The sequence below is a fragment of the Nyctibius grandis genome, chromosome Z (assembly GCF_013368605.1).
Source record: "Nyctibius grandis isolate bNycGra1 chromosome Z, bNycGra1.pri, whole genome shotgun sequence".
NCBI classification, from domain to species: domain Eukaryota; kingdom Metazoa; phylum Chordata; class Aves; order Nyctibiiformes; family Nyctibiidae; genus Nyctibius; species Nyctibius grandis.
Window position 1 is genome coordinate 90,575,538 of NC_090695.1, and position 23,450 is coordinate 90,598,987.

At 41.8% G+C, this 23,450-nt stretch overlaps 1 protein-coding gene across 1 annotated transcript in view; it reads left to right on the plus strand.

Annotated features, from left to right (window-relative positions):
• The window catches only part of XYLT1 (xylosyltransferase 1), a 191,395-nt gene that overhangs the window by 154,002 nt on the left and 13,943 nt on the right, over positions 1-23,450 (plus strand). Inside the window, exons 5-9 of the mRNA XM_068423168.1 lie at positions 1,906-1,986; positions 14,421-14,637; positions 16,734-16,910; positions 18,893-19,155; positions 22,579-22,774. Of these exons, the coding sequence (XP_068279269.1) occupies positions 1,906-1,986; positions 14,421-14,637; positions 16,734-16,910; positions 18,893-19,155; positions 22,579-22,774 (934 nt within the window). The remainder of the gene's footprint in view (positions 1-1,905; positions 1,987-14,420; positions 14,638-16,733; positions 16,911-18,892; positions 19,156-22,578; positions 22,775-23,450) is intronic.

Here is a 23,450-nt window from a genome sequence, read left to right on the forward strand (position 1 = left end):
AAAGTCTTCTGAAAGGTGAGGAGGATTTTAGCAACTGTACTAGCATCTACGGCATGTTCAATACTTTTGATTTTCTTTTTAATGTCATGTGGTGGAATAATTTGGAGGTGATGTGCAGCATCCTTATGATATTGGGGCCAGAAGAAAGAGTTTGAATGAAAGCTTAATAGAAATTCAGTGTGCTCCCATGCTGAGCACTGAATTGGTTGACCGCATAAATCTAAATGTCAAATAACTAGGAAGTTTTATCAAGTGGAAATGTGATGTTTTATTTCCATGTTGTCAACCCATGAAAAGAAGCGTACTTAATGGACAAAGAGTAAAACTCAAGAAGTGGGAAAATGTCAATTATTAATTATTTTGAGAGCTAAACATCATGTGGGCATTTATAAACATTATCTAAAAAGTTAGAAGCATTAAAAAGTTTGTGTGGCAGCCCCAAGTCCAAATACACTTGGTAGAGCACTGCTGAATAGCAAAATATAGGTTGGTGAGCAATCTAGAAACAATGGTGTTTTATTGAGTGGTGTGGATTGTTACTTTGGTTGATTTGATTTTTATCCTGTAAGGAAATTAAAGCTCAAGCACTTCCAAACTTGGTTATATTTCTAAAGATCATCTTTGCATGCCAGCTTTTGCCTAGAAACTCACCCGAAGATGTCAGCCATTGAAACCATTTCATGTGGAAGCATTGCTAAGTAAATTCACTAAATGCCTATTCATCCCAGTAAGATGGAGAATCACTGGAGCAGCAAATGTGAAAATCTGCACAGCTTACTATACAGAAAGCAGTTTTCTGAGGTTGCCAAATTGAGATGCAGAGTCTGACCCTGGGAGGTACTACAGCTCACATGAGTGAGCATAGGAGGAGGGTCTCCGGCTCCTACAGCCTGGTCGTTCAGGCTGGTTGATAGGCAGATTCTTCATTTGGTCCAGATAAAACCAATGACATTATGAAGATAGTTTACTAGGCTGATAACATTCCCAAGTTGTTGCAGCCTGACCCCAGAAGTTAAACGCATTTTGTACAGGACTCTTGTTTAACTTAGCTTTCTGGGGCTTATAATAATGAAATGTTTTCAAGATACAGTACTATTGACAGCTGGTTTATCTTTAGTTTTTCTGCCATCAACTCCATTACAGACCATTGCTTAAATGGTGGTGTGTCTATAATGTTGTGGTTTTGAATGCAGCTCAGGAGATTAAGAACTTTTTAATATGATTTATTCGGTTTTTCTAAATATGCTGACCTAGATAAAAAGAGAACATTTTTGCTCCATTGTTAAAGAAATAACAGACCACAAAAGCTGTCAAGCGTAAATGCATTCTTGGACACGTCAGCTGAAATTTGAAAATACTGGTGTCAGATTGCCAGTCATACTAATTGGAATTAACCTTCTAAATTCCTTTGTTCCTATTAATTATATTGGCATTTTGACATCCAAGTTCTCTTGCTTTATGCATTCCAACCTTGGCCTCTTCTCTATTACAAGGGTGAAAGCAAATAAAATGCCAATAGATACTTAACCAAATTCCCTAGGAAAGATCTAGCAAAGCATGGAAAATGGGAATATCAATGCAGTAATCTCACAGCTGGATTTTCATACTTAACAAGTGCTGAGCAGTATTACTTAATATGTGCTCTGTTACAATGCTTAAAACATCTGCCAAGAGTTGACAGGAAATTCATTAAGATGTAATAAAGCTGTGCTCCTTTCCAAGTACACTTTCCTGAGTAGAGGGTGGCAGTGAATTTTAGCAGCAGGATGGAAGTTTTTTCAGCAACTGCCTCCTCCAAAGAGTCTGCGGATGGTCCCCAAATGAGAACAGTAAGTAGATAAATTACTCCAGACATAGCAGTTTTCACAGTGTAATTTGTGCATCTTTTTGTTCTTTCTCTTGCAGGACAAATGACCAGCTAGTAGCATTCCTGTCCAGATATCGTGATATGAACTTCTTGAAATCACACGGGAGGGACAATGCAAGGTAAGCTGGCCCTTTCCTCAGTTTATTTTAACCAGGGCGCTGAGAGTTTTTGCATAGCAATGGTTTTCCAGCATTATCTGAGTGGAGAAATCCCTAGTCCAGGAAAGAGAAGGAAATGAGGAGGAAACCCTCTCCTGAGGACAGTTGTTTATTGGTCCAGAATGGCTCCTCCCCACAGTCGGTTTGCAAAGATGCTTTTGTGGGGAGGGAGACATTAAGCAGGCCGATGCTTGCTCCTTCCTTGGGGCTTGGCACAGATCGATGTTTCGGGAGCAAGTGGTAATCGCCCTGCACAACAGCACTTCCCTGCCCCAGTTGGTCCCAGCCACATTGGTGACCAAGACCTGTGCTAGCCGGGCTCTGCAGCAAAGCCTTGTGCAAGCAGAGCATCTCTGCAAGGTGTGGGAGCACGTACCAGCCTGCACATGCTAGTGAGGGTGAGGATGGTGGCTGGAGGGTTATCGTGATCTGCTACAGTTTTGGAGTCCTTGGATCCAATGGTTGGACTCGATGGTCCCAGAGATCTCTTCCAACCTGATTGACTCTGTGATTCTGAGATCAGTGTCCCTCTTCACCCACCCTGCACAGGTCTCAGGGAGAAGAGAACATGCTGTGTTTCCCACAACGCATCATTAATACTTAGAGTTTTGTGGTTTGAGGGAGCAGCAGTGACCAAACACCGTGTTTCCAAAGATTTAAATAACCTCTGCAGGTGGAAGATCTTTCACATCTGATTGCAGTGGTCCTCTTTTCCTCTTTATTGATAGTTTTGGGTTTTTTTCTTTATTGCTAGTTTTGTACCGTAGCAGCAGTCTTGCAACAGTTCCAGCAGCTCCATATGCTGGCTTTGCAACTGAAAGTATTGTTTTATTCTGCTTGGGTCACTAGGTCATCTCTTTATTCTGTAAAATGTCAAGCATACTGAAAGGCTGGGTTCAGATAGTGTACGTAGAGAATGTGACACACCGAGTCGCATGTTCAGCGCAGCGGGTGGGTGGAATAACGCACAGGTCTCTCTCACTTCTTGGCTGCTCTTGCTCTTGTCACTAGATTTATCAATTCTGTCATGTTCCTGTTTAAATTAAGTCCTCATGAGCATTCATCTTGTGCATGCAGAAATTCTATAGCAGGTAGTAAAAAATAATACTGTAAAGAATAATATTTAAATCTGAGTCAACAGTTTTCACAGGAGAGTCTCTGGTTTGGGAAATGCAGAGTGTCAGAGTGATTGGCAGGCTCAGCTCTAGCTGGCAATAGTGATCGACAGCAGAGTTAAAGTAGAAGAGAGAAGAGAAACGGCCAGGGAAAAGCAGTTGGTCTCTTAGGCCTTTTTGCTCCTCTGGTGCACTTGATTCTTCTCAAATTCCCTGAGCTGGCTAAGGAAAATAACTAATGAATTATGACATGCCTGCATCAAGCTGGTTCAAACATGCCAACCTTAGCTGGGTTAGAACAATTTAGATCAATTAAACACACTAATCTGGTATTAATTTAATAATAAAATGAGCTAATGTGCCACTTGTCCTCCCCTCACAGGAATAACAACCCATTTATTAGTTCAATGGTTCCCTTTGACTGTATAAACAACTAAATACCTTTTAGCCTATTACAACATGTTGCCGTGTTTTATTTTTTCTCCTGGATTTCTACTATAAATTCTCTGTGCATCAGGGAACATAATGTGGGACACGAGTGCAGATCTGCCGCCCCTGTCTGCCGTGGTTGTGTAGTCCCTGAGTCCCGTAAGCGCTCCCACGGCTGACCACTGGATGAATGGATCCTTTCACGTTGCCCCTTGGCAGCTCCCCAGAATTTCTGTCAGGGAGACAGAGTGGCTCCCCGCTCCTGCATCGCCCAGATAACTGGAGAGACAGGACTCAAGCCAGCAGCTGCGGAAGCCTCGGATTAATATTGGCGTTTGGTAAAAATCCATTCCGTTGGTGTTAAAAGCTGATCAAGCAGCAGTTAGCCCTCTGTTTGTATTGCGAATGAATTTCCAGCTCTACATCCACCTCTTGAGAGAGAAATTGTATCTAATGTGAAGATCTCTAGCCTGATGTTTCAGTTTTAGTGTTTCAGTAACTCAGTGTTGTCTAAACAGGTAAATGTGCCATCTGCTCTGCCCATTTGACACACAATTTCCAATTGACTTTCATTTTATGACCAAGCAGCGTGAGCTGTGGTCATGCCGGTGAGGTTTATCCCTGTAGTTAGAATGATGAAATGCTCTGGGCTGAAATACCTTGCATAAGCACAGGCAGGTGAGACAAGACCGAAGGCCCATCTAGGCTGTCACCCCGTGTCCTGCTGCCTACAGCCGAAGTCCCAAGGAGCAGAAGAAGAGGCGGGTAGTGGTGCTTCCTTAGAATATTCTCCCAGCCTCCTGTGACCTTTGCTTGGGGAATTGCCACAGCCAAACAAGGTGACTTGCTCATTTAAGAGTAAGGGGTGATTATTTTTTTCTATTAATTTTTCCAGTTACTTTTTAAATTTTACTGTTTTCTTTTCCTTGTCACAGCCCTGTGGAAAATAAATATCCCATGGGGGGAATGATATGGCCAAGAGCTTAGTAAGGTCTAGGAGAGAAGCAACAACCTCAAAGTCTGGCAACGAAAATGAAAAAAAAAAAGACAGCTTTTGGAAAGGATTTAGGAGACAGGCCAGTCTCCAAGTTATTGGGTAATAGGAGAAAACTCCCTTGGGACATCCTATCTCAAAACAGACTGGAACAGGATTTTTTATTTCAAATGGCTAGTTGAAGCCATGATAAGGGAGAGGACACTGGACTGGACTGACTGCCACCCCATGTACAATAATAATTTTGCTGTGCCAAGGTGTTTTTCTCAAAACATGTGAACTAATAATACAGGAGCTCAGAGTTTAAGTATCACTGAAAGCAATTTATAACCCTTGCTGCTACTTTTTATTTTGATTTGTGGATGAATAATGGCTCCTAAACAATAAGTTTTTCAGCTAAGTCTGCTTTGTAAACAACTGGAAACTCTGAATTTTAAGTCATCCTAATCTTTGGATCATACAACGGAGAGAGAAAGATTAGAAGTACCATCTTAAAACTGAAATGCTTATATAGCTCAATTACAATGTACTTTGTATTCAAGCCATGTTCACAATCAGTACATGTTTTACTGCCAAATAAGGAGACAAACCAGGCTTCCTTGTATAGAGTGAAGTTTTCTTTTAGTTATGCCAAAGTCACTAAAAAGTGCATCACTCTGATTTTCCTTCAGTGGCTTCAGAAAAGGGAATGGACGTGAAAATGGCTCCTTAACTCAGCTGGAGAAGCATTATTTCCTTAGAGAGCTGCATGTATGAAATGAAATTGCACACAGTGGCTGGAGTCGTTACATAGTGCTTAGTGGGCAACACTTACATTTTCTCCTCTTTTCAGTGTCTTAGACTATTAAAAGCAAAAGAATAACCCAGTAGTTGTACAAGGTATTACAGTTTGGAACACCCGGAAGATTTGGGTTTTTGACAGGAGCAGCACCTGGCTGGTGTATTATAAAATACAATGAGAGCCAAATGTGACATCTTCAATGACAGGCAGGAAAAAGGGGTTTTTTTATAGAAACCTTGCCACAGCAGTCTTTTGGGAAACAGAGTAAACATGCTGTGAAAGCTGGATGCTGTTAAATCGTAGAGGAATCTGGAGCTCATAGGCAGAATACAAACAGCTAAAGAAAAGGCCATTAAAAGTTTGTTATTTATCTGAGTTCTTTTCTTGTGCTGATTTTTTTCTGCTCATTAATGCTGTTTTTCACAGTTGAGTTGTCCCCTTTCTGGGTCCTGGGTTCCAGATACTTTTAGAGGTGCTGCTGAACTGTACAGCTTTTAGTAAGGAGCATCACAAGCCCATCCCAGTTCTCAGGGGCCAAAGAGACTTTAATTCCCAAAGGCCTGGAGCAAATTCCCAAAATCTCCACCTCTTTCAGCCCAGTTCTGCTGATGTGTATCTGTTCCATCACCTTTTCAGATATGCCTTTTTTCCACTATGGCACGTGCTGTTTGTTGGCATTCTGTACACTGGGTTCATGGTGCTTTGACAGTCGGTTAGAAAATGGATCACATGGGAAATGCTATTGTGTATTGTGCTGATGAATTGCCCAGTAAGTACCCAAATACTAGGAAAAAAAATGTATATATTATCCCTACTGTTGGAATAGTTTAACCACTTAGCTCCCAGCAGCGCTTACCTTGCTGCTCATGTGAAATGTTTGGTGGTTCGTTTGGCTCAAATTTCCTTCAGACGTACTTTTTTTGTTAATTTTTTTAAAACATTTCAGTGTTCTGATGCACACAGACTAAGAAGATCTATTTTTGCTCTTGTAAGTAGTTCAGCCCAACAGTTGCGTGTGAACTGTAATGACTGAAATAGCAACATGCATCTTCTATGCAAAGAGACTGCACTTAAAAATTCTAGACATTACAGCAAACTTTCAGATGTTCCTTATTACTTTAGGCTAAGCGTTAGGGGAGCCGTAAAGCCTTTACTGCTTTGGCTTGACACTTTGCCTCCTTGTAGGGCTTTTATTTCTGCTCGGTTTTGAAAAACAATGCTAAGTTGTCAATGCAAGGAAACCAAAAATAGGTTGAAGATGATAGGAAGATGCAGTAAAACCAGCCATATGTCTTGACATGGGACGAAACAGGATGTTTTTTGATCTTGGTAGAGTATACAAGCAAGATCATCCACCAAATCAGGAAGGTGCAATAAGTGAGAAGGTTTGAAGTAGCCATAATTTATGTGGCAGGGTGGGAATTAGGAAGGAGGTGAAAACTGAGGTACTGATAAAGTAATCAGAAATCTTATTGCTATCTAAGAACACTGAGCTGCACACTTCATTTTTAGTGGTATAAATAATGACATTTGTGTCCTTTCATCTGAGGTCCTGAGACATTTTGTAAAATAATTATGGCAGGGAGCATCCTTTTAAGTTGGACAGATATTGTTGGCCCTGTTTTACCCACAGGTCAATAGCCTGATTTGGTAGCTTGAAAATCTGTATAGAAGTGACTCACCCTTGCCCTCAATCACTTGGAAAGTTTGAATCCCCATTTCCTTTTCTTTCTTCAGTCATCTAGTATGCAGATCCTGAGATGTTAAGCACAGTAGAAACGCCCAGTGAGATGCCATTGTGGCAGACACCTGGGTGTGCTCTGCATGGCGGTGCGTCCCTTTGCATTGCCTGCAGGCGCTGCAGCAGCTGTGATCTGCTGGCCATGGTGGAAGCGGTAGCGTGTGCTGTAGCTGCGCCAGCGGCAGCATCACATAGATGAGATGGCTTCAAGCTCAGCTGCTCAGGCCCAGCAGTGTTCCCAGGTTGGAGACTGTTCGGTCATCCAGGTATTGGGAAGAAGAGGTGGCAAGGGGACAAGAAATCTTCTAGAGAAGACATGTATTGGAGACAGACGGCAAAATGTCAGGTTACATATTATTGCGTCTGTCTGTGGTGAATTCATGCTACATCTCTGCACACTATCATTTGCAGTTTTCTCCCTGTTTTGCTTATTTCATATAAAAAGAAACAAAATCACTTGAGTTGTGGCCTTCCTGAACGTGAGAGGAAGCCATTACATTTTTCTCCTTGTAAAAGCTGTTCCAGTGTTTCTTACAAGATATCGTAAGTGAAGAGTGGTGGAAAGAAATCCACAGGAAAGTCTTGGGAAGTCCCTCTCGAGCCTTTGTTCTCACGAGGGACTGTATGGAACTGTTGTCAAAACAAGGCAATTCCTAGTAGAGTCATTACTGCAAAAAATAGACTCTGCAAGTTTTCTACAACTAAAAACAATTGTAGAGTTGTTTTTATTTTTGGGACACTTGAAGAGTTTGCTCCCTGACCTGCAACATTAAAATACTGAGAAGCGTTAAGACTTTTTAAGACTTCCTCTGAGAGAGATTTCCTGAAGACGGAAAGTAGGATTTTTCGAAACCAGTGGAAGTTAATGCTTAGAAAAGTGTAGACAAGAAGAAAGAATCATGAGGAATTTCTTCTAAACATAATGCAAAGATGTGATATGACTAAAGCATTAAATGGATATACTGAGAAAATTACATATGAAAGAAGCAGAAACAAATTATGTAGAGTAGGAGGCACCTGTTATAAAGCTTGAAAAATCTAATTATGTCCATACAGAGATGAAATAATGACCAGATAAAATGTGTGTATTCATTGGCTTTCAACAGCATCTAGTGTGGAATACCCTAAATGCCATGGACATTTGGTTTCCATAAAGATGCTGTTGATTGAGAAGGGCCACATTTAACATAATATTTCAAGGACTTGCACACTGAGCATCAAACAGTTTAAGCATACATTGGAAACAACTGCGGTAATGTGGACAGTTAGAAAATCCTTCCAGTAGAACTGCTTGGTCTCATGACTTGCAGTCCAGCTCCTAGAGACCCACAGAAATTGCAGGAACAAATGTCTCTAACTGCATCTCTCAGTGCTGGCTTATTTTTCGTGGCTTTGTCACCTGTGCTTTCTGCTCTGAATTCAGTCCCTGTCCTCCCAAGGTCGGAGCCCGTGCTGTCCTCGCTGTGGGGCAGTTGGTGATCCCACAGTGTGGGGTGGGCCACCCCTCCGTTCACACGCCCGCGATGCTCTGCTGCTCCACGAGGTCTGGTGCCGTCCTCTCTTGTAGGGCATATAGGGATATGAATGACAAACAGTAATCGTATTTTAAAACTAAGATTTCCCTGTGTTCCTTGTTAACTCTGAGCATTTAGCACAGTGGGTAAAGCTACTAAAAGCATTTATTTCAATTTATGTGCTTACGTACAGGTTTGGCTTTTGCATGTCAAATACACCCAATCTCGGTATAGCAAATCAGTCAAGAGAGAAATTCTTTATGATATTGTTGATGTTTTTTTGTGCATGGGCATTAAAGCTTAGGGGATTGTTAGGGTAGTATTGTGTTTATAATATTTCCTTCAGAGTAAGAGAATTAAAGATAAGAATTCTGCTTCTGACCTCATAACATTTGCATTCAGGATGCTGCAGTTTAAACACGTTGGAAAGCAAGTTACAGTTTTTATTTCTCCCTCTCTTCCATTGTTTTTCATCTGTACTGCAGGTTTTTTCATAGCCTTTTGAAACAGCAGGAATAGTGCATTCTGTGCTTTCTGCATGCTGCCTGTCATAGCGGGAGGAAATCTTCCTCATCTTGACAGACTAAGCCAGTGCTATTCCTTTTTGACGTTGTTGGCCTTTTCAAGCTTCAACTCCATTGCAGGAGTGGGGGGTCAGCCCTGGAGGCTTTCGGCACGACAGAAAGAGGTCTTGGGAAACATACTGCAAGATCGTACCTTTAGAAAAACAGATGTTTGTCTGGCCCAGTATAGACATTGTGCTTAAATAGACAATTGTTAATTATTTCAGATTTTTTAAATACTGTGTAACTCGTCATAGAGTTACTCACGGAAAGGGGGTGAAGTCAGGGTTGTGTTGCAGTCAACTAGAAATTCATCGCATGGAGGCCAGGATTTCTGGCCTGCAGTGGGCAGGGAATGAAACTGCTCTGTGCAGTTTTGGGTTTTATGAACTTCCTTATTACAAAGAATTATTCAGTGACTGCTTTATGGAGATATATTGTAGCCTAGAGATTGCTCACAAATTACTTCTCGCAACTGTTACACTCGAGATTGTCAAATTACTGTTCTGTGCTTTCTACTCGGTCACCTAAATTGTGAATTATTGTTTTATGCTTCCCGATTGATTGACTCCAGTAAGTGTTTCCAAGGTGGCTGTGCAAACACTGCTGGCAAGAGCCTGTCATATTTCTCATCCGTAAAAATATTTACTTGACTTTTCCCACCAAAATTGGCTGACTTTTTCAAATTTTTGTCTAAAGAGAGTTAAAAGAGGAGCAGATAGAGTCAAAGAAACATGCAGAGTTTGTCCACATACATTAAGGAGAGCACAGACGTGGTGCTAGTAGAGCTCCAAGCTCTGCAGATTCTTACTTTGACATTGACTTTTGGCTTGTGATGAATTGTTTCGCTGATGTATTGTTAACTTTTATTCATAGTTCTTATTCTTGTATAGTGAGTAATGATGATGAGGTCCTGGTAGGTGCACCCGGTTAACAGTGAAATGTCGATAGGAGGTTTTCTAGGCAAGAGGCCAGAAACAGGAAACATTTATGAAGAAACCTTTTCACCTTAAAAAATATATTCTTTCCACATAAAAACCTTTTAGTGATGAAGTTACTGATAAGTAACATTTAGCAATCTGATAGCCTCTGATGCTTAAGAAAGTTTTATTCATTCATAGACTTCGGAAAACAGCGAACTCTCTGTCTTATATACTGCATAAGGGTGAGCATTCAGGAGCGGGGGTTCCTCAACTCTCTCAGAGTTCCTGGGGTATGCGGTGTCACTTGGAGAAAACTATCCGAAAGGGTGATATTTGATTGTGATATTTTTGCTGATATTAAGTAACTGTGCAACAATATTTATTAGTAGTTAAAAGATATTATAAGAAGAGATGAGCTACGTGTTTATATTCGTGTTGTGGGGCCATGTGCTAAACATCTTACAAATGCTTTATGTGTTATACAATCCTAGAGTCTCATTTGAAATGCATTTATAAATATTTAAATACACTACAAAGTAAGAGGAGTTCCCTAAGCTGGATTGCAATCATGAGCTGTCTGTACAGTTAACTGTCTATACTCAGCGTGACAGACCACATGCTGCAGGCAGTAGGGTTTTTTAACAAAGTATAAAAATAACCGTCCAGAACCGTGTAAGCCCTGAGGCTGCATCCACGCGTAGTCAGGGCACAAAGGACACCTTTCACACGTGTAGTTGCCTGATTGCTGAGCTCAGCTGGCAAGACACATTCGTATTATGCTATGCTTGCTTCTTACTTGCAAGTGTAATCCAGGCTCCTCAAAATTGGAGGCTCTTTGGGAAGACTTAAAATTGATGAAGGGAAAGCATAAAATGTCTTAGATGGAGTGTTCTATGAAAGAAAGTAAAATGGCCTGCTTTTTCTTTAGTCTTATTTTTATTTTCTCCTGGTTGACTCTCTTTTCTTATCATTGTTATTTTCCTCCTGTTGTTTGTCTTAGATCAGGAGAAAGGTCAAGTGTCTTCATCTGATGACAATCTTCATTGTACTTGGCTAACCATACCTTGGTGTGATTGTGTGTCATTGTCCTGGCAAGTACATTTGCAGTTGTCAGAGGTGTGCCGGTCTGACCTGAAGTTCAGGGTGCCAGGAAGCACCTGAATTTTTCCACATTGACTAGATTCATGGAATGCTATTACTAATCCATTTTTTCTGCTTTAATTTGGGAGTTATCTGCTAGGTGTCCTGTAAAACCCAAGAGACACTTGAGGGGAAAATCACCATTTTTTGTGTTTTATTGCGCTCTCTAAAGCTTGGCATGCCTTCATGAAATGCACTGGTTTGGCATTACATTGAGCGTAACCAGAAACTAATGAAATACAGCATTAGACTAGAAACAAATCAGTAGGGTCATGCTTTTGCCCTCCATCTTCTTATCTTTCTTTTCAGGGGTGGCTGCTGCAGGCATTGTTGGATGGCTAGTCAAGAATCTTTATGAACTGTTTGTAGTGTTTGAGGGGTTTTGATTTCTTGAAAAGGCCTATGTGGCATGTGAATAGCACCTTTCCCTTTCCCTCAGGCAATATCCAATATGCTTAGAGTAAGTTCTTGCCTCCCTGAGTGCCAAAATCGCTATTGCTGGAGTGGCTAGGGGCATCCATCAGGCTAGAAGAGAGTCTGGAAGGGAAAAAAAACCAAAACCTCATCAACCTTTTCCACTTTGGTTGCCGTGTAGCTCTCTGTGTGCCGGCAGTACAGCCTAGGGTGATCCAGTGCCTCCTCAGGCAGGATCATTTAGCTTCTAGCAGATCTAAAATATACTTGATCCCCATGGCTCCCAAGGAACATAAACAGATAGCAAGCAATTGCCCAATGGAGAGCTGTGTCTTCAAAGCCCCTTGTGTAAACTATTGCTTCGTAGATAAAAGGAAATTATTTGCTATGATAATGTGTTATTCTGTTTAGGTGTAATGCCTGTGTGTGAAGCAGGCCCAGTAAGGGTGTGCATTCTGAGAAATGCCTGCTTCCTATTTGGTTGTTACTGGTATTTGAAACCTGATATGATGTTTCTAGGAAGGTTTCAAGAAGCATTAGCAAAAGAGTTATCTCTTTGCAGGTCTCCAAAGGCGTTGCTGCTCTTCAGTTGGGTTACGCTGCCTTGCTGGAGGATGAATGGTTGAGAAGTACATTTAGTTTTCTTCTAACCACCTTGTTGTATAGGATTTTAGGACTGAGATTTGTTGTGAAAACACTCGTGGTGCTCCCAGGAATTGTCTTATTTCATTCCATATGCCATGATTTGCTTGTCCAAGCCATTAGCTCAAAAAAAGTCATAGAACTGTGTATGTATAGAAAAAAGGAGCCTGTCAACTATTTTGGAAAACGTGAAGCTGTGAGCCTCAATTTGCTGGGACCTTCTCATCTTGACCGTGGCCATGCTCCTCTATTGCCAATTTTGGACGATAAGGCTGAAGTTGTATAACTGAGCTTTCTGGTATTAGTTAACTGTAAGCCCTGACATGTAATGTAGGTTGAGGGTGTTTCTAAGTAGAAGGGGTTTTTAAGTGGTTTGGTTTGGGGGTTTTTATTGTAGTCAAAGAAACTTCTATTTGAAAACAAGAATAAAGGGTAATAAATTGGCAGAGAGAGCAGTTGAAAGAAATGATTTCATGGAAAAGAACTTTATGTTCCAATTTAAATATGGTCGATAAAATTCTATTATTTTCTTAAAATAATTAACTCAAATGAGCATTTAGTTTTGAGGGAAATAAATAAATGACCAAACTTTCAGGCACATTAATATTTGATTTGGAGATAACTGCATAAATATTGAATTTGAAGATTACATTCCAGAGCACTGCATTAAAATTGCAAGACTTTTCTATTATCCTTCATAATGGAACATGAAATTAAAAACTTGTTCAGGGGAAGAAAAATTTCTCCACTCTCATCTACACATTTTCTGCACTGTTGTGTTATAACAGAGGAGCTCTCCTTGTCGTACTGTGAGAAGAGACATGGCTATCAGTAGGACATAGACCCTGAAGTCATTTACGGTCCTTTTGAAAATTAATATGCACCATTTCATAATTGCATCTCAGTTCTTTGATTTGTATAGAACAAAACTTCAACCAGGGAGTTAGCCTACGGAGTTAACACTCAGGTTTCCAGATGCAGGAGTCCAGAAATCTTTGGTGTTGTTCCTTAACTTTTGTTTCTCTTCCCCTTCCTTCGGTTGCATGTGTTTGAGGACCACTAAAATGTCTTCTTGACTTCCTAATCCTGAAACATTTCTAAGAACCCTGGTGTTTGGGGAGGAAACACAGGTCTTACAGTGCCCTCCTCACTGTAGGTGCCTCAGCTCTTGTTAGCCTGCAGTTCTTGCATCCGGTGAGATCTGTGGTCTTGTGGATGTTATTTACTAGAACAGTCTGGTTAGCTAGCATTTATTATTGCTCAGAGCATGTGGGATGTATTCAGCACAGCAGCTCGCCGTTATTAACAGTGCTCAAACCCCCTTGCGAAGGCGTGTGCTAATTCATGCTGCCCTGCTTCCCTTTCTGGGAAGTAATTCTGAAAATGGAATAACAAATAGAAACCTGGATCAGACAGTCTCTAAACATGTGTGGGCATCTAGTCCCAGAGTGTTTTCAAACATAGATTGATTTTCCAATTCTTTTTTTCTTCTTATATTGGTCTCAAATAATTCTTTTCCATAACTTTACAGTTCTGCAGTTGCTCCTCTTATTCATGGTTCAGCAATAACAAAACATTGTTCCCCATAGACTTGAAAATGGAGCAAACATACTCATTCTACAGCAAAGAGCAATGCAATTGTATTTCTTCCTAATTAACTATACCCCAATAGAAAAATTTGTGGAATAATAACATAGTAGAAAATTGGGCATTTTACCTTTATGTACGGTTTGCTGTTTTTCAAAAACTGTGCATTTATTTAGAGACAGAAGCCTATCACGCAGATTGTGTTTAGCTCCTGTTCATGTTATGGTTCTTCTGCAGTGGTTTGTTAGGAGTTAATGAACATGACGGATTTTCATGCCATACAGCTCTGTAACTTGCACAGTTCTGTCTTAGGACAGCAGAAGGTGTAAATTATGTTTAAAAGCAATCTGTTAATCTTTGCCCCTATGACTAAATGTATAACTGATTAATCATTTATTAAACCTCTCTATATTATTTATGAGTAGAACAGAAATATAAACAAGTGACCTTTTTATGCTTTTTTGTTTGAGAAAGTAGCTTCTTTATTTATAAAGCTAGTGATGATAACAAAACACAAATTAACTTTTAATGACTGCTTTTGTGTTCCCTCAGATTTATCAGAAAACAAGGACTGGACCGGCTTTTCCTGGAATGCGATACCCACATGTGGCGCCTGGGCGACCGGAAGATCCCAGAAGGAATCGCAGTTGATGGAGGGTCAGACTGGTTTCTCCTGAACAGGAAGTTTGTGGAATATGTCAGTTTTTCTAATGATGATCTGGTAACAAAGATGAAGAGGTTTTACTCTTACACGTTACTTCCTGCTGAGGTATGTGAATTCAAAGCAATCCCTCTCTGTGTTCAAAACTGCAACGTTTGTGCTTGTCCCAAAGATCACCGAAGTCAGAGGGGCTTCTGCCTGATTTCAGTGAGCTTTGGATCGTCCCACAGCGGGTAATGAGAATTTTACTCCCATGACGAGTAAGTCCTTTCGTGATAGAACAACTTTTGCATTGTGTAGCTACTTTGTTTGTTTGTGGGACTTTTTTGCAAGGAGTGGCTTTGTTTTATACTTTTAAGCCTATTAATCTATTATTGAACAACCAAAAATCCAGCTGCCCTTTGCCTGCAAATTGTTCCTTCACAAAGCCTTTGAAGGCTATTAGAGATGGTGAATTGTCTTCATAAGTAGCTTTCCTCGCTATTATCCAGCCCTTTTCTTTGAAAATAAAAACCCTACAAACAAAGGTTTATTGTTCTGTTCAAAACTCAGCTAGAAGGCATAGTCACAAATCATTTAGATCACTCAGGAATTGCTCTGGCTCCAAGTGATGCAGAAGGGGAGTGCACACCAGGACGGGTTTTCATCTGGCATGCGGCAGCGTGTCAGGGAGGTGTGTGTTATCTACAAATAGAGCACAGAGCCTGGCGGCTTGTCAGGCTGTGCTACACCTGCCTCAGCAGGTACGTTGCTCCCCTGGCTTGTTAAGCTCTGCTCCCGGGGTATGCAGCATGCAGCCATCCTAAGGAAGACCTGATGAGTGTCTTTAAAACGATAACTTCCTCCCTTGCTAGTGGCCCCTGAACATTTTGAGGGATTGATGAGACTGATGTTGCAAATCTAGGCTTATTAGCTTGCGGTGGAGCACAGCGATTGTCATCTTTTGATAGGGTTTTATTATTCCACACACATGTTGAATAATCTTGCTTTAATCCTATTTCCGTTAAAAATCACCTTTTCCCTCAAGTCTGATAACCTTTTCATCCATTATCTAGGAGAAATTTCTGTATCATTATAAAAGGACACAGGGCAATGGGTAATTGGGTAGGGTGTTTTTTTTTTCCTCTCGCTTGAATGAGAATGGATGCCTTTATGGGTTTAACCAAGCAGTTCAAGCATAAAATCCATATTCACTGGGCTGTCATTTAACATTAAAAAGGGTAGGGGGATTATCTGGGGGCCAGCCATGCTAATGTTATGCTGGTTATTTATAGATCTTACTATTGCTGATTTTAAAGAGAAGTCACTGCTCCAAAAATCATCTCTTACGGGGCTAAATTTTGTCATATTCCATAGCTTCTTTCTACAAGGTTTTCTTTGCAAGATACATAGCTGGTTTCTTAAAATCACTCTGCTGTCACTGACCTGTTAACCTGCTATATCAGTCCCCATTACACATGATTTATGTAGTAGCTGATATTATGATGATGTAATTAGGATAGTCCAATAGGAATTCCTTGCTGCCTTGAGTCAGCAAATAAAGACTTACGATTTCAGATGTAATTGCAGGAGGCAGGATGTCCTTCTGGTGCCTGGGGTGAACTGTATATTTCAGAATAAGGCCATTCAATTAGCAATGCATTTCGGAGTGCTGGAGATAGGGACACCCACAGGAGAGCTGTCTGAGACTCTTATTTTTTTCATAGTAACCGGGGTGATGGTTTGAGAATTGTCTTAGGAAACAACTCGAGATATATCATTAACACATTGCTCAGGAAAATAGTCCTAAATCTGTTAGATCAGAGAGCAACTTACAGAAGAGAAATAATGGGAATTTCTTAGAATTGCTCATACAGCTGAAATAAAAATAAAATAATTGCTAGCACTGATGCCTTTCTGGAGTCCTTTGGACTTCCAATGCCCAAAGCTAGTCATTGCAGAAGTGCAATTATTCTGTGCCAGGTTATTGTAGCAAGGCCTTGACTGTACGTTATTACAGTTTGGCTGGATCTATAATATGTTGTGAATTTTTTCATGCTCTATGGAATGCATACATGTAGAGTGCTTTTCATATATGGCAGAACAATAGAGCTTGTTAATTCTGTCATTTTGAAAGTAAGTCAGTCACCAGCCCACGGGCTGAAGTGAAAGAGAAAATGGAAGTCTGAGGCGCTGGATTTACTGACCTGCTGTCTTTCTTGCAGTCCTTCTTTCACACAGTTCTGGAAAACAGCCCGTACTGTGACTCCATGGTGGACAACAACTTGCGCATCACAAACTGGAACCGTAAACTCGGTTGCAAGTGTCAGTACAAGCACATTGTTGACTGGTGTGGCTGTTCGCCTAATGACTTCAAACCAGCAGACTTCCACCGATTCCAGGTAACTGAAGCAGTCTCTTCTCTGATACCCGCAAAGAAGCTCTTCCCCCCTCTGCTGGGGTGTAGAGAGCTGTATGGCTGCAGTGGGGAGTGGGAAGGGAAGCTTCCCACCCCATCAATCAAGGTGGAGAAAGAGGTGTGAGGAAGCTCTGCTCTTGATTTCAGGAGAATAAAAGATTGGTTCTCCTGTGTTTTGGCCCTTGAGACTTACTGCTGTGTGGTAGGGTCACAAAGCAGCTCTTTGGACTACTTGGCATTGGTAGATCTGCTGGGCTAGAAAGGAGGAAAGCAGCTTTACACATTTCTTACTGTACCAACATTACTTCATAACTTTTGTGAATTTATTGCAAAGGATTTTTTCTGAAGTTCCGGCTCAGGTTCTTTCACGATTTCATGAAGCTCCTGGCTTTCATTTTTAAGTAATGTTTTTCATCTTTGAAAAAAGCTTTAAAGTTGACTAGAGTGCCTGCTAGAGGCTTACATAGCACAAGGCAAATCAATTTTCATTATTGTATTCATCAGCATGATTATATTCAAGTTTATCTCATGGTTTTGGGGGCCAGAGTCATGAGGTTTTGATCACCCAGGCTTGGCCGGACTGCCTTAAAAAGTTTAATCGGTTCCTTTGTTACACAGTTTCCTCAAGGCAGACATGAGAGCAAATCCATGTGCTCAAGGGTGCACTCGGTCTCAAGACTGTGTCTGGCTTGTGTATCTTCTATTAAGAATGAACAACCGCTTGTTTCAAGGTCACCAGATTTGCAATTCCATCCCTGCAGCTCCTCAGGGTTCCCTGCATAAAGCATGTTTGTTCAGGCTTTGTGTGGGATGGGGAATGTGTTACCCTACAGCACAAAAATGATGACTGCTCCCAAACAGAGATCTTTTCTTTATTGTAATGTGCTGCCTACCAGGCACAGTTGAAGCCCCAAAAAGAGCAAATGAGACATTATCTAAGAGAGGCTCTGCTGCCCCAAACACCAGTCCCAGGAAAGTCTCCAGCACAGAATAAATGGCAAGTCTTAAAAAACTCCTGCCAGTCTGCAGAGGCTGACCTGCTCCAGGCTGGGAAAACAACTCACAATGCCATTTCAGAAAACAATCAGGTAAACTGAGCTGCAAGGGAAAGTTCAAAATTAGAATAGATGTAAAGGCAACTTCTGACACTTGCCTGATGAGAGAGCCCCTCAGATGAACACATGGCACCAGAAGGCTTCCTCGCAGTTCCCACGGAGGCACAAAGCAAGCTGCAGAGGAGGAGATCAGAGAGCCCCCAGCATGTGCTGTCTCAGAGTAAAACTGAGCATCCTCAAAAGAATTTTTCAACCATCTGGGCACTTTTGAACTCCTCGGCACCTCAGAACCCATGCTCAAATATGAGCAAGGCAAAACAAAGGCTTTTAAAAAGCTAATGGTAGTTGAGTAGCATATAAACTGGTAATATACTTAAGATGGTGTCAAGTGCAAAGCAAAGACTCTGTACAGGACCGATCAGAAGCTGAGAAACCTCAGCCACAAATGGCACCCCTCCCAGAGTCCTCTTACCACCTCGTAGGTGCAAATCCATAGACGCAAAATGCTGCTCTGCCTCTTCTGAGCCCTTGTGCCACAGGACGCTTTGCTCCCTGCCTGACCACTAGTAACACGTGCCAGTGCTGCGCCATCTCCAGGCTAACGCCGTGGTTTAGAGAGCATTCCCTGCCCCTCCAGCACGGGAGAACCTTTCAGAGCAAGGCAGCAGGGGGTGGCTGTTGGTACGAAGGGATTGGCACACCTACATTTTTGTTGAGTAATTACGTAGTTTTTATCTGAATGTTAACAGTGCTCTTAACAACAAATGGTCACAAAGGTGGCTTTTTAAGTCACCGTTGCCCACATGGAGAACCAGTTCATGTCCTCAACCCCAACCCATTGCTTAGGACAAAGTGTCATGGCTAAAAATGGGAACTCACTCCAGTGTCTTTTCCTTTCGTATCACCACAGCAGACTGCCAGGCCAACTTTCTTTGCCCGCAAATTTGAAGCTGTAGTGAATCAAGAGATAATTGGCCAGTTGGACTACTACTTGTACGGCAACTACCCGTCTGGCACACCCGGCCTCCGGTCATACTGGGAGAATGTCTACGATGAGCCTGATGGCGTGCAGACCCTCAGCGACGTGGCCCTCACCATGTACCATGCGTTCTCCCGCTTGGGTCTGCGAAGAGCCGAGACTTCGTTCCATGCTGCTGGAGACAACAGCTGCCGGTTAGTCTGAGTTTGTCTTTTTCTGGGTGTTTCAGGGTACACAGACTGGACTGCCGAGCACCGGTGGAGGTTCATCTACTTGGCTGTGCTGGCTGGAGCATACCATCGCAAACAGGGCCAGGCAGCTGCAAGTGTACAGCGCTTATTTCCAGGAGTATTTATGCCCATAATAAAGCATTGGTTATTCAGGGTTGGCATTATGTGACCTGTTTGCTGCACTTTTAAGGAGCTCCTCTCCAGCCTGATGAAGACTGACAGGATCCAGTTGGGCAGTGCTACCACCACTGCTGCATTTTCTTGATTAATTTCAGCAAGTGTATTATACCCGCGGCTCCTAAACCCTCCATGTGATTTCAGCAAAGGTCATGTTCACCTCTATTATGCTTACCAAAAGCAGAGGACAGCAGTTCAGAATTAACCTGAACACAGGTAGTTTAATGGTCCTTGCTTGTTTGTTCCCCTGGGTGCACACATGGAGTACAAAGAACTACTTGCTCGAGCTCAGTTTGCCTGCTTAGTACAGCTGTCTATGCCAAAAGTGTCACAACTGGTAGGATCCATTAGCAACAAATAAATAAATTGTATGCATGTATAAATACATCTATATATAGCAAATAAAGATCCTTATTCTTTAAAGGGAAACCCACCTATATGGTAGATTCCTTTTTCACCTATAAGCCTAGCAAAGAAGAATTCAGTCTAAAAGGGATTTGAAGGAAGAATTCCTGGAGTTAGACTTGCACAGAAAGGGCACACATCTGAAGCTTTTAACGTTCAAAGCAGAGCGGGTTCATCTTTTAAAGTCTTACTTTACAGTCTCTTAATTCCTTCTTCAGAATGTATTTTTTGGACTCTGCCTTTTTTTATCCTAATGGAAAACACATACAGCCTAGGTCAGCAAATAGTGAAGACACTCCTTGTGCTTTGATGGATGGACTTTGCCCGTCTTGTGTTCTCGAGAGGGAACCAGATACACCTTGACCTTCCTACTTAGTCATGGAAGTGCTGAGCAATGTCCCATTTAGAAAGACGTTGCAATAAGTGATCGAGATTCCTATTACAGCTTTGCCAGTAAAGGTTACCGGTGCAAAGCAATAAAAGATCAATAACAATTAGATAGAAATAATCACTAGTAGCGTGCCCTCCTTATATGAAATAAAGGCAGACCTAAAGAAGTCCTGGGTCATTTGTCCTGTGGAGTGAAGCCAGCAGAGAGGATGGGAGCTACGTGTAACCAGTACGGAAATAATTTGACAATTACTTTTGTGCTTATTCCTTTTGCCAGTGTTCTGATGATGATTTATATCAATAATCAGTTTCATTTCTGTGGAGCTTTTCATTGCACAGGAACTCAAGGTGCTTTTCAAGCTTGCTCAGATTATAGATAGGGGAGCCATGTCATCCACCGCTGATTGCAGCTGTCTGCAGGATAAAGCATGGCTCCTTTACGGTAGGCTGGAGCCTCACGGAACAGTGCAGGGAGGAATTGCAAACAGTCATATGGAGTGGAGGCTTCATTTTCATGCCTACCTGAGCCCCCTCAAAACACTGTGAGTCAGCGTCCAATTTAAGTCACAGAAAGGTGGATAATCCTCAGGTTTATCAAGATTCACATCTCGTCTCTCTTGATACTACGTGGTCTTTCTAGGTGTATGCATATATACACTTTCTCTTTCCCTCTCGTGATTTCGCATGTCTCTAACACAGTAACAGCAGGGATATATTTGCGCTGAGCACCTCGACAGTATTCCCCTTGCTGTCAGGGCTAACAGCAGCACGACGTTGGCTGATATTGCAGTCACCACCCCAGCTCGTTTCACACTGCTGCAGGCACTGCGAGGAAAGCCTCAGATCACATTTGGAGTCAATCCCGTGCTGCCACCCACAGCGGCCCAGGAGACTTTTGTAAGAGAAGCTGCCTTGCACACTCTTCTAACAAGGGCTAGCTCACCGCCTCCAAAAGCCGTGCCCCCTGCAGACTGCTCTGGTACCAAATTAGATTGCGTAACAGCATCTTCAGTGGAAGCAGCATTAATGCGTGATTGAGATTTAATTTATTTCTCTCCATCTCCAGGCATTTATACTCACTGGTGCCAAGAGACAATTTACTCAGACTATTTCAAGGATATTGTAAATATTTGCTGCTGCACACATATAAAACAGGAGGCCTTAGTGCTCAGAACAGAATTCAGATTGTTGCTGGTATTGGCTGTTTAGCTTTGCTGTGTTTTTCTCAGTCCATCAGTGCTGGCCCTGTTTGTACCCCATCTTGTTATGTTTGTTTCTCAAGCTCTAGAGACTTCCTTCTGGATGTTGCTGGTTTCATGTAATGGAAAGTCCTTCTTGGTCAGCTCCACTTAGTGCTTATGGCTTGAGATGTAATAAATGGCATGAGGAGTCAGACTGGGAAGGTGTGATACTGGTTGGTTTTAAATGTGTTGCAAACACACTTGTTTCACAGTTAATTCAGTGCTGTGAAGTAGCAAAATATTTGATTTCAGAGCTATGAATAACATCGTTTTAATTATTTATGCATCCGTATGTACACAAACATCATTACAGATGTTTCAGAGACTGTAGCAGGCAAGTGACCATAAATTTTAATTATTTGAAACCATGACTACAATGTCTTTAAATCCGAACTGTAACTCAAGGCTTCCAGATCTCCTGATGAGAGGTTTTTCCTGTTTGTTTGACCTTTTTTCAGTTTACTTTTAATTATGAGTAAAAAAATCCACAGCAAAAGCAACCTCAAGTCTTTAAGGAATGTGGAGTTTATTTCCTAAAATAAAGGAGACCTAAAATGGGGACCGGATCCTGGTGTCCTTCGTTGCAGTGCCACCCTACAGAGCACTGCCCTTGGAGGATCCGTTGGGGATCAGATTTATATGCAGGGAACGGAGCGGGGCATCAGCACCCTCTGCTGTCCCCAGCCCGCTGCTGTCCCACAGCAAGTGACGAGGCACTGCCATTGCCAGGCATCTCTAGGGACTCACCCTGCTGAAGGCAAAAAAAAGAAGGCCACTGGATTTGGAGCAATAGACACATTTCTTGAACATCCTTTGTCCTAGCAAACAGTGCTGCAGCCTAACAAGATATATCTCTGGGTGGCACTTTCTGCTCAGAAGAGGGGGTAAGGGAAGAGAGTTTTCTGGCATGCAGAGGTATCTCCTAAAGAGCTTAGAGCTGTGAATATGTTCTAAAGGAGCATATATTCTTAGTAACATTTTTTTATGTTTCAGGGTAATCGGAACAGCCTAAGAATATTTGATAATGAGTCATGAACACATTTGAAATCTCTTAATGTACAGTGGTGAATTTTCTAGTTGAAATGAATGCTTCTTAAGCCATTAGCTCCAAGTAAATGGAGATTTCATGTCTCTCTTGTGTAACTGATGAGCATGTACGTGTGCTGTTTTGCAGATACTACCCCATGGGCCATCCAATTTCCGTCCACCTTTACTTCCTTGCTGACCGTTTCCAAGGCTTCCTACTCAGACACCACGCAACCAATCTGGCTGTCAGTAAACTAGAAACTTTGGAAACGTGGGTGATGCCAAAGAAAGTCTTTAAGATCGCAAGTCCACCAAGCAATTTCGGAAGGTTACAGTTCTCAGAGGTAGGTATTCGTAGCCACCCATGCAGAATGTCACCAGCCTCTGGCGAGATTGCATACTAATTCAGCAGCCTTTGGAAGCTGTGTTTCCATGTAATTCTTAGGTGAGGATGGCTCTGTAGCGTAATGCACATCCTCTTCGTTGAAGGAGATACTGTGCCAGTTCAGATCTGTGGTCAGCCCTCACTTCTTACATTACTCTGAGTGTCTTCACTCCCTCTTGTTTTAAGAACAAACTGAAGGCATTTATTGTTGTAAAAAGGGGCTCAGTAACTTAAAAGTTTTGTGATTGTGATTGTTGTGAGTGCTGTAAGAGATACCTGGGAAAAATGCCATGTTTCTGCAGCTCCAGATGTGAACAGGGATGTGGTAAGCATTCCTCTCGAGAGCATGCTGAAAAAAACGCTCATAAAATTAGTGATAGTCAGGCACCAATGCCACATGTGAGCAGAAGATTGATGTTGTAACACGAAAGAGAAAATTATCACAGTGGTGGCTGAGATTTCCTACAAATCCTGTTATTTCTTCTAGGAATTTGTCTCAGGATCTGACATAGAGTGTAAAAAATGTACCCTGGAATATATCAGGAAAGTTGACCACTAATGAAACCCGACATGTGTGTTCTGTTTTAAAGATATAACTGTCTGAGCAGTTAATTTCATGATTTTACTTGTTAAGC